The sequence below is a fragment of the Thunnus maccoyii genome, chromosome 15, assembly GCF_910596095.1.
Source record: "Thunnus maccoyii chromosome 15, fThuMac1.1, whole genome shotgun sequence".
NCBI classification, from domain to species: domain Eukaryota; kingdom Metazoa; phylum Chordata; class Actinopteri; order Scombriformes; family Scombridae; genus Thunnus; species Thunnus maccoyii.
In genome coordinates, this window is record NC_056547.1 from 28379046 (window position 1) to 28393609 (window position 14564).

The following is a 14564-nucleotide window of genomic DNA, read 5'->3' on the forward strand; positions in this document are numbered from 1 at the left end:
CTCGCCTGTCAGACAGATACTCGGCCAGGTGATATCCTGTGTCTGTGGTGTATATCGACCCGCTTTGTGTGTTATTCAATCCCATTTAAGAGCAGTGCCCGTTTAAGGTGTGTGTTTTGTCTCGTGGGAGGTGGATGATCTCTGGCTGTGACAGCTGTCACCTCATACACATCAAGTACAGATGAGACCAGTGGGCAAGTCAGGTGTTTAGTGAAGGGAAATTCCAGTTTCATAAAGCCTGAGTTTTATTTTTGTAGTTTTGATTATCATTCCTCAGTAATAAAAAATATACTAAGGGAATTTATATGATCTGAGAACCAAGCAGCAATTTTCCAGTCCAATGAGGGATTATTTCCAACATTTTTGGTCTGCAAAATAAAATGTTTAAGATAATCTGGATAACCTGTTGGTTTGTTACAACCTGACCAATCATCCAACCGTTTGTGTTTCTTGACCTGGTGTACTTTCCTGTAGCAATGTTTCCCTGTTCCCAGATTTATCCAAGTTGTACTAAACCAGAATTATCTTTTAAGATAAACTTGTGCATTTGCACATAGTGGTGGATGATATAAATAATACAAGCACTGATTACAATAGAAATATTTCGTTGATAAGAGCATTTTAAACTTAGACAAATTTCCAATGAGTTACATTTCTTGACAAATGTACTGTCAACAATGCTAAAAACTAATCCCAGGTCAAATTGGCTTCACAGCCCGGCACAGTTCCTGGGGGCTTGTTCCTCATCGAATTGACATCAGATTGTTCATGCATGCCTGCAAACAGCCATCCATTTTGTGGTCTTTGTTGCTAAGGTTGTTCCTTGGGTTGTTTACATTGTCCACTCTCATATTTTGGATCAGATTTCGGCTCAAAAATGTATGGATGTATATGGGAACCCTAACCCAATCAGAACAGAGTGGGCTCATTGGGTGGGGGGCCTTAAAGAGACAGGAGCTAAAACATGTTTCAGACGGTGGCTGAACTGAGTGGCTGCATAAAGGGCCAAGATATTCCAGTAAAGCCCCAGAATAAAAATATAGACCTATATAGACCCGAAAATGTGAAGAATATGATCAAACTATAGAAAAATAATCTGTATGTTAAGCATAACATTACATTTTGACCTTGTAAATAGTATTTCAAAGTCCACTTAGTAGCTTTTTCTGGACCTTTCAACCTCATCTCACAATCTTCATCAGCAGATATGTTTGCTCTCAACAAACATTGTGTTTAAGATTGGATGGAAGGTGGATGAAATCAGCACAGCAGCCTGTGTTTCTGACTGAGTGCCTTCCAACAGTCTTTCAACAAGCCCTCGTGAACTCCTCCCCCAGGTGAAACCCAGCCGCCATTATAAGAGCCACGCCATTACTCAAGTGGACTTTTAGGAAATTGATTCTTCATGGGCCAAGGGAAGCAGGTTAACAACAATGAACACTCAACCATGACTTTCACTATTCAACAAACAGAGTAGTTAACTTTATTCTACATATACACCAGGTGAACCCATGAAATGATACCCAGAATGCAGTGATTTTTTTTAAAATTCCTCTTCAAAATGCCCAATAGAAGATCAAGTAACAGAAGTGTAAGTAAACAATAGGTTTTAGAGGTTTTAAATTTAGGATAGAAACCCATTTTCTATTTTACTCCTCACTATTTTAATGATGATTGAGGTCAAGTGTTTTCATTTTTACCCCTGCACCCCTCACTCTATAAGTAGCCACTTGGTGACATATGCTGCTGTGTATTACTAAGCGCCCTGGGGAAGTGATGACGGTCATGTTAAACAATTACTGTAAGCACCGCCTTGCTTATTATCCCCTAAATCAATTGCAGCCTGGTCATATAACAGCTGATATTAATCACTGATTTAATTAAGAGATTGGACTGGACATACTCTGATTGTTAAAGGGGAATAACCCTTTTTCACAGCAGACATTTTAACTTGCCCTCGTAAGAAAAGCACAGGTATTACTAATAACATTAACAAAGGCTCTGTTCAAGTGTCCGTGACAGTGAGCCGGCATGAACAACACCAGGACCCTGAAACTGAAGCAGCTAAATGGAATTCAGCCATTTTTAATTTTATTATTTACACCTGTGCTTTTCCTACTGTGACATGTCAAACTGTCTGGTGTGAAAAAGGCCTATTACATATTGTACTGTGAAATGTACCAGAAATACTAATTAAAGTCGTTCCATTTGTATATCAGAGCACTGAGGCACTTTTTTGGAGTTTTGGTGAACTTCAAGTATTGATGCACTTTGGTGAGACACCCTTTAAACATACACATTTGTGTCTTATGGGTAAGCACCATTGCTAGTTCAAACTGTATGAAGTTGATATGGTCTTCCTCTAACAGTCCAAGTGTCGTGTGATGTCCCTCTGTGCTCACCCTAATGGACCAACAGCCAACGTCTTACTGCTTTCTATACAGTGTTTCTGGGAGACATAAGACACCTGCTGCCCCTTCAGGCCTTTTCAGACAGACAGTAGAATAAATAACATTGATGACTTCATCTGTCTGATGGTTTTTTGTTATTCAGACACAGGTTACCTAAATGTTCGATATGGCTTTATTCAGACATGAATGAACTGTCACGGAAAAAGTCTCACTATGTGCGATATTTGGTACTTGGTGAACAAGAGAGAGTAGTAACATTGCTAGAGAACAATGATGAGTTGAAAAGTGACAATAAACTGTATATAATATATATCACAGGTTACATCAGTGATTGATTGTAAAACACTCATTTTGCATCTGAAGTATATTTTTTATGATGTGTGTATGTGTGTATACAGTATACAGTACAGTATACAGTACTGTGCAAGTTTTAGGCACTTGTTTAGATTCTTATACATAATTCAATTCCATCAGGAAGGCATTCGATCTGTCCCAAATTTATTCTGCAGCATGACAATGACCCCAAAAATCAAGTCATTAAGAACTATCTTCAGGAACAAGAAGAACAGGGGGTCCTGCAACAGATGGTTTGGCCCCCACGGAACCCTGATCTCAGCATCATGGAGTCAGTCTGGGATTAACATGAAGAGACAGAAGCAACTGAGACCCTTACATCCACAGAAGAACTGTGGCAACTTCTCCAAGATGCAGGAACAACCGGCCTGTCAAGTACTTGAAAAACTGTGTGCAGGTGTACCAAGGAGAACTGCTACTGTTTTAAAGGCAATGCATGCTCAGACCAAATGCTGCCTTTGAATCCTACTCTCACTTAAACAAAGAGCAGATACTGAGCGGCCTAGCCATATATCTACACTGTATCTTCTTGGCTAACCTATACTGGCTGGCCCCACTGGCTTGATAGGCAGTATCTAAATGCCATGGCCCTCTTACTAATCTAGTTGTCATCCCTGCTTATCAAGCTCCACTAGTCCTACAAATAGCAATAGTTATCAACTTCAGTGGCTGGCCCCACTGGCTTTATAGGTAACTTCATCTAAATGCCATGGCCCACTTGGTTGTCCAGTCACCATAACTGTTTAACTAATTTGCAGCCCTTCTGGTATAAAAAACGTTTACATGTGTGAATCACGTCATTTGACTTGTCTTACCAAAAAAAAAAAAAGAAAGAAAAGAAAAACATGCTTCAATATAAAGTTGTGTAAGTTGTGTGTCAGTGTAAGAGTGCAGACAAGTCAAACTCTTACCTTACCCTTTCTTCTTACCTACAGCCATGGGACAGGCTGCTGAGTGTGACCCAGACAGGCCTGTTTTACAACCTGACAGAATGTGCTTTACCTCAACAGAAAGGATATGTTGGGTCCATTTACTATCCATTTTCTAAGGTTTTAGGGTAGATGGAAGCACATCATAAGTTGCTCCTTGCCCAACACTTTTCTACGGCTAAGTTTCTTCTTTTCTACACTAATTCACCCACTGACCCTGCGCTGCCTCAGAGACTGCTCCTGCACATCTAGCAGCCTCTTCTTGTTTCTGAATCTCCCCTACAATGAGTTTCCTCTTGTCAAATCCCATGTAGGTTGTGCTATGCTGACTCCAAAGCCCCCCACACACTAAAGGCCAATTCATGCTTTCCAAGTTCAATTGAAGGTCTGTGGACACAGACGTGTTCCACATGTATGTACTAGTAACAAGGGTTGCAGCGTGATAATTTTCCAGAGTTGTAAAATCCAGTCTGGGAATAATAAAAAACCACTGTTCAGTGTTTTTTTCTGATCAGCCTTTAAACTAAATAATCTGTTACACCAACAGGACTTGCTGGATAGTATTTCATTGTCTCATCGGCACTTTTAACAATACACCCACACCAACACAGCCCCTTGTATTATTTTACACAGGGCTGTTTTCAGTCTGGATGCAGCTGAAGAGTTCCTGTTGCTGAACAACAAGAAAGTATAAACAGAAAAGCGACAGCTTAATGAGAAGAGAAATACAGTACATACATACAGTATATGAGACAGGCATTTCTGTTTGCTTTTGTAGCATATGCATAGTTGGCACACTTGCAATGCATACAGTCTACACGTTCACAAATTTAGGGATGTGTGCAGACATCTGTGTGGACCGCCGTGGACATGGGCAGATGACGAAATTGACGTCACACAGAACCAACGCGGGCCCTCGCGGCCATGCAGACCATGGGTGTATTAAGAGAACTGGAGAGCATCGGAGGCCAAGTACTGCCAGAGCCTATAAAACTGCCTCCCTTGGGTTGAGCATGTTTACACTGTACTCCGTACTGCTATATCCCTAGTCTCTAACAGTGTCATCTCCATCCTTGGTTATAGAGAGCTCCGAAATCTGTTTTCCATACAGGACAGCAGTGTGGAGCTCCCAGCCACCTTTTATTTTATCCAATTCAGACTTATGTCATGTTGAAAGTGTTATGGAAAGGTTACTAGGTCCACTGGGTGCATGCTTGAAAGGGGAGAACATAACACAATGATTAAACTTGTCTTGAGCTTGTCAGTTTAAATTAAGACAAAAAAAACAAGATTGCAACAGAGAGGCATCCCACCTCTATGGCTGTAAGAGAGCATTATATAAGAGGTGGACAAAAAAAAAAGAGGCTAAATTTGGATTTTAGTAAAAGATCAATACCAGCTGTCAGGCCCGTAAAGAATTGTAGACAAAAGGTATTATCCAGAAATTTCAAAGGACAACAAAAACAATGTCTATCAGAACAGAATCTGAGGAGTCAGTGGGAGGTAGGGGTTCAAAGTGGCATTTATTTTGAACAGATGCAGGACGAAGACTCTTGGTAGTGGTCTATACATTTGTATGGTGCATGACTGATTACTATCTATTTCTGGAGAAATTACTGTGATGTCTGAGCTTTGTGGGAAGCAATCAGTGCGTCAACAATCATGACTTGACTTTTATAACAGCTCTAACACCCCCATCTCTCCCCCTCACACACAGTTCATGGCTTTTGTTTTTGTGTGGATTGAATTGTTTTATACTTCCCCATGGATAATGAGTTTCATCCGAACAATGGCGACATCACCACTGAGGCTGAAAGGGGCATTACTGATGTGAGCTCTTGGCGCATCTGCCGAGGAGACACATCTCGGTGCCTTCCGTTCACAAACATGAGCTCAAAATTGTATTCATGTGAAAAAAGTTGACAAGGGAAACTAATTAGTGCCATCTTAATGCACCTTGTGACTGCAGAAAAGCATGAGGAACCTCCTTTTATTGTCACATACAGTAAAATAGACAAGAACAGGAATACAGATATTACACAGCACTTTAATACAATCTCATATTCTTAAAAGCCTCTACTCTGACTTTGAGTACCACTCTTCATCTGAGGCACTCAGAGATAATATATTAGTGGTCTGAATTAATGATAGCACCTTCCGTTTTCCGTTGTCAGAGTATATTTCTGTTTTGTGCACAAGTGACCTACTGGCTCACTTGGAGTCCTCCTGGATATTAAACTGTCTGTTAGGTTTGGTGGATTCGAGCATGAGTTCGTAGAGTTGGCCGATCTGGTCGTTCTGGAAGTCGCCGAGTTTCCCATCTGACAGGTTGGCCCCGAACTTGAATGAGCTGGATTGGTCCCCCACTGATTCCAGTACCTGAGTCTGTAAGGTGTTCTTGTAGTTCTGCAGGGGGTGTGGGGGGAGGGCGGAACAGAAACAGACCACTTTAAACACAGACAGGAATAGCAGCAGCATTTAGCACCTTGTCTTCCAACCCATCTGCATTTTCGGACCCATTAAACACATCACACAGTGTGTAGAACATATGGTTCAAGATGGATATGCATTACAAGTCAATGATTATTAAACAAATGTCAGCCTTAAAACAATTCTCTAGTTCTACTAACTTTCTGCCTTAAGAACAGAGCCACAACTAATTATTTTCATTGGTGCTTAATCTGCCAATTGTTGTCTTGATTAATTGTTCAGTCTACAGAGTATCAGAAAATACTGAAAATGTCCATCGCAATTTCCTCAAGTTCAAAGTTTTCAAATGGCTTGTTTTCAGTCCAAAACCCCAAAATATGAAACTCAGAAATGTATTTATTTTATTACATTTCCTTCCCTTTCCTATTTTAATAACATTTTTCTTATTTCATCTAATCTATTGATTTCATGTCCACTGTAATTTTCTTATTGTTAAAATCTTACTATATTATCTTATTTTGATCCTGTGAAGCACTTTGGCTGTTTTAAAAAATCCTATGCAGATAAAGCTATTATTATTTTTATTATTATTTTCTGTAACACACACACATGCACACCTTATGTTAGAGAGTGACCACAGCCTATACACCAACAAAGAGCAGTTTGTTAGTCATTGTCGTAACCGCTTGCACATATTTAATTGGCCGATGCAGCACCTTGCTGAATGGTGTTGCACTGCGTTGAAGCAAATGTTGAACCAGATTTAACTCTTTCGCTGTACTACCCTAGGTTTTTTGCCAGAGACTTCTATGTTGTCACCTCCCCCTCTCAGCTCTCTCATTGAAATGAATCAGGGGGCTGTGTTTTTTTTCAGGCAGTGCTGATGTCTCTCTGGGTTTAAAGGGTATGTATTATGCTCATTTCCAGATCTATATTTCTTTATTTTTGGACTCTACTGCAGTAGCTATGCATGAATCACAGTTCAAAAAACTTGGCCTTTTATACAGCCTCTCAGTTCAGCCTCCATCTCTTAACAGGCAGTCTTAGCTCCTGTCTTTTTAAAGCCCCCTCCTGATGAGCCCACTCCGTTCAGATTGGCCAGCTTTCCGGAAGCCTGCTGAGGGGCAGAACGTATCAGAGTTGTGTTAAGTTGCCGCTGATGCAAACCCAATATTTCCTGTTTTACTGCTTCAAATGAAAAGCTTTTAAATGACTAAATAATGAGAGACTTTTATAATGAAGAATTCAAAGGAAATTAAACGTATTCTTTACCTAATTGGCAGAGCTTCATCAGTGGCACTAAAAACCAGTCAACACAGCAAAGTTTGGAGATATTTGGAGCTCTTTGTTCAGCAGTGAACTCGCATGTTGCGCATGGAGCAGATGACCATGTAAAGAAATCCGTCACAAGCCGATGTCAGCTTGGGCTGAAATTAGAAAAAAAACTGTCGGAAACCGAGCATTCAGAGCAGTCTGAAGCCGGTGCTTGTTGCTCCCAAGTAATAAATCTACATACGTTTACCTCATTATCTGACACTTTGGCTATGTTTAATATGAACATCCGACATTATAACATTATATATATGACTGAAAATAAGGAAAAGCATAATAAGTCCCCTTTAAGGTTATATTCTTCAATTTTTGCAGCATGGATATCACTGAGGGCAGATCTGTGCACATAGATCTACTTTTCTGACAAAATGAACTGCCTAATTAACCTCAACCCATGTCTGATGAGTCAAAGCTGTCAGTGCTGTACATGAGTCATCCTGAGCAGGTCCATGGCCACCTCCATGTGTTTCAGTTCTGAAAAGCCATCCATCAGCGGAACAAAGAGCACACAGTGAACGTCTCATGTTGCCCATTCAGAAAGCATCTTGGGTTTTTTGAACGGTCTCACTGTAAGCAATAACAAACCATTTATCTGAGAGGCTTTTTCCTGCACATAATGTAATTATGTTGAACATTTGCCAAAGGGAAATATCCCCCCTGAGGCAGGAGGGTTACAGCCTGAAGGAATACTCTAACATTTTTGGTCACACTTGTACTTTTCAATTTTCTATTCAAGGACTGATTGGAATAACCGAGGTGACTAAACGTGTGCATTCTTCTCTCACGGTTGTTGTCTCCGCGGATGTGCAACATTAACGTCAGTCTGTCATTAAGCCATGTTAAGGCCTCTGGAAAGATCTTTGACCATCACTTTGGTTTAATGCAAAGAAAATCTGATCCTAAAGTTGTTATTCTTCTCTTTGGTCTGCACTATATTTTTACTTTAAGGGGAATCCCACCAAGTTTACACACCTTGAGTCAGTTTACTAGTCACAAGGTATAATGTAAGTTGTGAAAGGTCCTCTGGCTCTGGAGGAGTTTTGTCAAGTCTGAGAGAATAACCCTGATGAAGCTGAGAGAACTATAAATGATAAACCAATGAATGGTTGAGGTTATGCATGCATGGAGATATTGCACAGCAGGACAGAGAACTAAAAAGTTGAAATAAAAATGACATAGGAAGAGAGTGTTGGGGAATTCTAAGGATATGGATGAAACCAAGTCACAATGACATAAGTATCCGCGCCAGTAGTCATGCTTAGTCTTAGCTGAAGTCATGAAGGTTTTAACTTCTAATAGCAGAGTGAGCCAATTTGTCCTAGAATATGAATAAGTAAACCGCAGGAATCAGTTTCTCCCTTTCTGTTGAGTTTTTTTCTTTTTTTAAAAACTTTTTCTATATCCAAATCGAGAATTTAAGAGGGTGTTGCATGTTTTACAACGAACTTGATGATTAACAGCAAAAGCTTACAGCCATTAGCTTAACTTAAACACTTTTGAAGACAGATTTGCTAAAATGTTGGTTTCTTATCCATATAAGTAAATGCATTCCCTCATCATTTCCTTTGTTCCTTACAAGAACTTCTCTCTACATCTCTTTGGGGAGAGCTTGTTTGGCCCCACAGAGCCGATTTATTAGGAGCAGGGAATTCCCATGGGTGCCTCTGAAATAACTGGATTACACACCAAACACTCAGTGCTTGTAATCTCATTCGGCATCTCGCTCCTCGTCTGTTCCTACTCCTCTGTATTTTTGTGCGGAAGCTGAGATGGAGCGGAAATTCAACTCCTCTTGAAAAAATGGAAGACATTCAAGAGAGAGTTAGAGTTGTTTGGGCTCCACTATACTCATTTTGTAACCAGAGGGTTTGTTCCTAACAGCTGTCAAATACAGCGCTTGGCGCAAATGCCTGTGCTACAGGAGGAATGGCCCTAATTTTTAAATTGGTGGGCCTATAAAATGTAAGAAAACACTTGCCTTCAAATGTCTTCTTTTATCCGACCAACAGTGCAAAACCTTAAGATATTCAGTTTACAATGATACAAATACAGAAAGAAGCAGCAAATCCTCACAATTTGAGAAGCTGCAACGAGAAAATGTTTGATATTTTTGCTTGTAAAGTTGCCATCATTCCTGTTGGTAAAAATAACATTGTACTTACTAAAATATATACCTATGAAAATAAGACCCAAGTTGTAATAAACCAGGAACATCCTTTTAGTTTGGTGTGTAAACAAAGCTACCACATACATTACACTAATGTTCTCGGAGCACGATGAATATTAATGAAACCAAAGCTATTAAATGCAGTAAACAACATCAGTCTTGGTGGATTCTTGTGCATTCTGGAAGATAATTCAGACAATGGTTTCCAAGTCACCTGAAATTTACTCGTTCTGCATAACAAACATCTACCAAAGATGGAAATACAAAATAGATAAACCTGATTTTTTTAGGTCAATGCTGATTTTTAAATTAGAGTATTAAAAATGGGATAATTAACACTGCTACATACATACATACATACATACATACAACAACATATTTCAAACTTGAGTTATATTGATATATCTGTGATAATAGGTCTTTTTCACAGCAGACATTTCGACTTATGATAGGAAAGGTGTTAATGACATGAAAGATGGCTGTTTCTATTCATGTGTTCCAGTAAGCCATGACAGTGTGACAGTGAGTCAGCATCCGCAATAATAGGACATTTATTTTATTTAAACCTGTGCTTTTCCTACTGTGATATATCAAATGTCTTGTTACGTCAATATCAGCCAATTCATCACCTTTACACAGGTGTGTGGAATTAAACTACGTATTTGGTTTGAGTTCATTGGATATCAAGACACTCTGAGGAAAGCATGTGTGCAAATGTGTGTTGGTATATTTTTGATTCAAATGCATTATCCCATATTTATTAACTGGCATCTACATTTTTTCTCTTTAAAATTAATTCTGTTAGAATTCTATGTCATCTGCCAACAGGTCCGTTGGGGCACCCAAAGCCCACATGTAAAAAGCAATTACATGACCAACAACAGGTAACAATGCTATGTGGTGGTGAGACAAAAAGCAAACCAACTGAGAGTCAAAGCTCAATCTGGGTCTATTTTTGATTAGAAACCGGCCATACAGCCTGGAGGAACACACAAGTAACTGTTCCAGCTTTAATACACTTTGGCTTTTATTTTAGCTAAAGCACATTTCACCCAATCTAGTAAGTGTATCTTTTAATTCTTAATTTTTGATCCCCAATAGCTGTTAAGTTTACTCGTCCATGTGAAAAAGTTGGGTTTGAAAGCTTGGTGATGTAGTGACTACTCACAGGGCTAGTTGCAGTTGTAGCTAGCTAGCTAGCGAGCTAACTACTTACTCTGCCTGGTTGGGCTTGTGCTAGTTAGTTACTCTCTACTGTTTTGTTTACTTCCCCCTGGAATTTTGTTCACCATTGCAAACCATTTCATTCAATAAAAAAAGGAGAGAAGGTTAAATAAAAGTGAATGGCTCTCTGTCCCCTCAAAGGTCAGCTATGTCATGGCAGCTTGCTACTGGTCAACAGCACAAATTCGCAGATCAACTTACACCAAAGTTGAGCTTGACATGCAAAATCAGTGCAGATTTACTTATTTTACTTTTTTTTTTTTTTTTTTTTTTTTAAATCCTGGACCCTTTTCTTTTTTGACTTCAGAATCAAAACTAGAAATGCTTTCTCTTGGCCTGGGACCAGAATCCATTAACACAAAACCTTTTAAAGCTCTGGCCATGAGGGTGTCTGTTTGCATTGGGCCAGCAGTGAAATTCAGGTCCCCATTCATTAAGTATGAGTGTTTTTTTTTTTTACACCTAAATTTAATCGACAACCTTGGCTTTTTGTTGTTTTGGTTTGGCCGATGAGCCAGCAATTAGACAGAGACCATATTGTCATCTCTCTGTACACAGACATGAATGTTTCCCAGTGGTTTTTGTCAAACTAAGTTTCCCTAGAAATTATTCCATTTGAAAGACAGCCAAGGCAGTGTGTAAATATGACAAAAGCCTCTCGTCCTTGTTTGGGACCAATTTAAATGGACTGTTGGTTCTAAAACAATGCATATTGATACAGTGAGGCTTAATGAAACCGACTACCTTCTCCCCACTGACTTAACAGCTACCGCAATGACAAAGAGTCCTCTCAGGATTCCAGCTGCAATCACCATCTACTTCATTAGAGAAATTACCTGCAGATGGGTGATTTACCATCCCCCAGCAGTCCATAATTGTGCTGGAAAACATTGGCTCGCCCCCATAGTGACATAAAAAAGACCTGGCAGGCTCACATGGTTAAGATTATATTGATAACTGGAGGATAAGTTGCAAATGTACTGATTTCCATCAGCACATGAATCTAGATAGGGCCTCTGAGCCTTCAGTAAATTTGAGATTTTACAGTCATTGTGTTCTAACTCAGATTACAGAAAGCTAACTTTAGGCCTGGGTAGGCTTGTCATGACAACTACTTTTATTGGTCAATATACTGTCCCAGAAATAATTGTGATAAACGATATTATTGTCATTTTAAGACCATTTTACAGTTGCAGTTAACATGGTAACACCAGTTCAAATAAAGTACTGTTACAATAAAGTTAAATAAAGTACTGTTATAATAAAGTCAAATAATAATAATAATGATAATAATAATAATAATAATAATAATAATAATAATAATAATAATAAAGTTAAAGTATTGTGATAATGAAATGAATCAAAGCAGACCCACTGGTGCTTTTATTCTTAAGCATCTGGCTCATTTCGGGCAGACATGTTGGTGTAATTGCTGCGAACAGCTTGAAAAAGATTTCAGTCAAATTTTATTTGTTTATATATATATATATATATATATATATATATATATATATATATATATATATATATATATATATACATATATATATACGTACATACATACATACATACACACACACACACACCGGTAGCCCCAGGGCCTACAGCGATGTATGTTAAAGCGCTCCTGATCATCATGAATTAGTAATTTTTAAACTAAGGCCAATTATAAATTAAAATTAAGGATTAATAGCTGCGCCAGAGCAGGAGAATCTGACAGAAACAGCAGGCGACTGGATTCTCTCCTCTTTTCAAAGTGATATTTTCTGACAGACACCTGACCAGTGCAGAGACTTCTGATGCATCAGACTGTCCTGGCAATCACTTCCCAATACGTACCTGGACAGGTGGGGCTTACAGTCACAGGTTGTATTTACAGTTTAATTCCAGAGTTCTCATTCACTCTTTCACTGAGGGTGAGAACACTGGTTCACTTTCCTTGTTACAAAAGGTTCACAGTGATTGTGCAGGTAAGAGTGATAACCACAACTCTGATTCCAGTACACAAGCACTTCCAACAGTCCTCTGCTGCTATCTGGCTGTTTACTGAAGCTACTCTGCCATCATGTGGTGATCAACTGACACTAACAATGCACAGATAACCAATGCTGCAGACTATGCAGTGTTTTACTGCATATTGAAGCCTGTATTTAAGACAACTTCACTAACAGCATAAAAAGATAATACATATGTTACATTTAACATAAATAGCAAGCCTTTCACACAGACAAAGCCCTACATTTACAACATGGCTTTAGGGCTAATTAAACTGATAACGAGACAATGCTCATCAGAATCTGATTACTGATCCCCTCTGTTTTACAGTTTTCTATCATTTAGGGAAATAAAGTGGTAAGAGTTTATTTTAATTTTCTAATAAATCTGCTGTGTAGAATCCTGGAAAGAACTGTGGAGTCTAGTACTAAAATTAGGGGATATTAGAGACAAGTAGCTCAGTTATTGGGCAGTATTCAGAAAAAATTCCTTGAGAGAACCTCCCAGAATTTAAATAAAACTAAAAATGTCACCAAACAGCTAATTCAACAAATAAAATATGAGGAGTCTGTAAAATCCTGACACCTACTGACAGCTCTCTTGCACAGGGGGACTGTCATGCTGAACTCGCTTATAAAATCTCCAGATTTAAAGCATCCTTCCTAATCTGCAAACGTGGAAAACTCGTAGGTCACGACTTGATACAATCAAAGGATTTATAAGAGTGTTGTGGTTCATTCGGGATATTTAAATCCATTAAAAAACTCTTCAGTAAAAAACTCTGCCGCCCACCACATTTGTAGAATGAGATTTAGATAACAAGGCTAACCAGAAATGACTTTAATGACACGGTACATTACATTGTAGGAAATGGTGTTTTGTGATAAATTCATTGCAAAACTGAAAGAAAGAGCGACTCCGTGTGAGGTCGTCAGTAGTAGCAGGTGTGTAACAACAAAGTGCATCCAACATTCATGTGAACTTTAAAATGAGAGTTATTTGGTTGTGTTATGTTATGTTACCTCCCACTCTGTCATGAAGTTCGTCACCTCTGCGGCTGATGCATTTTTATGTCTTCTGAACTCGTCTTTCACATACTGGTCACCGAGGGCTCTTAAGTCTATCGGCAGGAACCGGTGCAGGACCAGAATCCTCTTGTACAGTGAGCGGACTCTGGAGACATGGGCCGGGGCCGCCATTCTCTAAGTCCGTTTCTAACAGCAGACGTTTAAGTTAAACTGTCCTGTGATTTAAAAGACTCTGACACACATTATGGCAGCTAGAGTTATCGACAGAAACTAACATTCACAAGGGCAGTTATTTAACACATGTCCTTGTTTATGCCGGAAATGAATCATATCTTCTTCTGCCTCGGTTTTATTGGCGGTAAGCAAAGCAGCTTATAAGCGCATCACCGCCACCTGCAGGACTGGAGCAATAGACAAGAAAAAGCTGCAACTACGCAACTATACAGTACTCTCTGCTAAACTAGTAAATTAAGTAACTTTTTATTTTATAAAACATTTCATTGAGTTCTGTCAAATTTTTAGACAGGTGATGATGGTTTGCTTCCACTGGTTAAGACTGTATAAAAATAGGCCTTTATATTACACAAAGGTCAAAAGTCACAGATGCTGTTACCACACTTTTTGCATAATGGAACTGTGTATTTACTGTTGGCATAGTGGTTTAGTTTTGGCAACTTAACAACTTTCTCACTAG

At 39.0% G+C, this 14564-nt stretch overlaps 1 protein-coding gene across 1 annotated transcript; it reads right to left on the reverse strand.

Annotated features, from left to right (window-relative positions):
• Positions 1–5668: 5668 nt before the first annotated feature.
• Positions 5669–14222, reverse strand: sdhaf3 (succinate dehydrogenase complex assembly factor 3). The gene is made up of 2 exons (XM_042434590.1): positions 13865–14222; positions 5669–6100 (listed from the first exon to the last, which is right to left on the reverse strand). Exons 1-2 carry the CDS (start codon positions 14039–14041, stop codon positions 5906–5908), a joined length of 372 nt encoding a protein of 123 aa, XP_042290524.1. The 5' UTR covers positions 14042–14222; the 3' UTR covers positions 5669–5905.
• Positions 14223–14564: the final 342 nt, after the last annotated feature.

Bases quoted from the DNA above. Each gene is read 5' to 3' on its own strand.
- sdhaf3 (XM_042434590.1), bottom strand. From the start codon at position 14,041: ATGGCGGCCCCGGCCCATGTCTCCAGAGTCCGCTCACTGTACAAGAGG. The intron at 6,101-13,864 runs GTAACATAACAT...CACCCCCTGCAG, and splicing joins ACTTCATGACAGAGTGGGAG to AACTACAAGAACACCTTACA.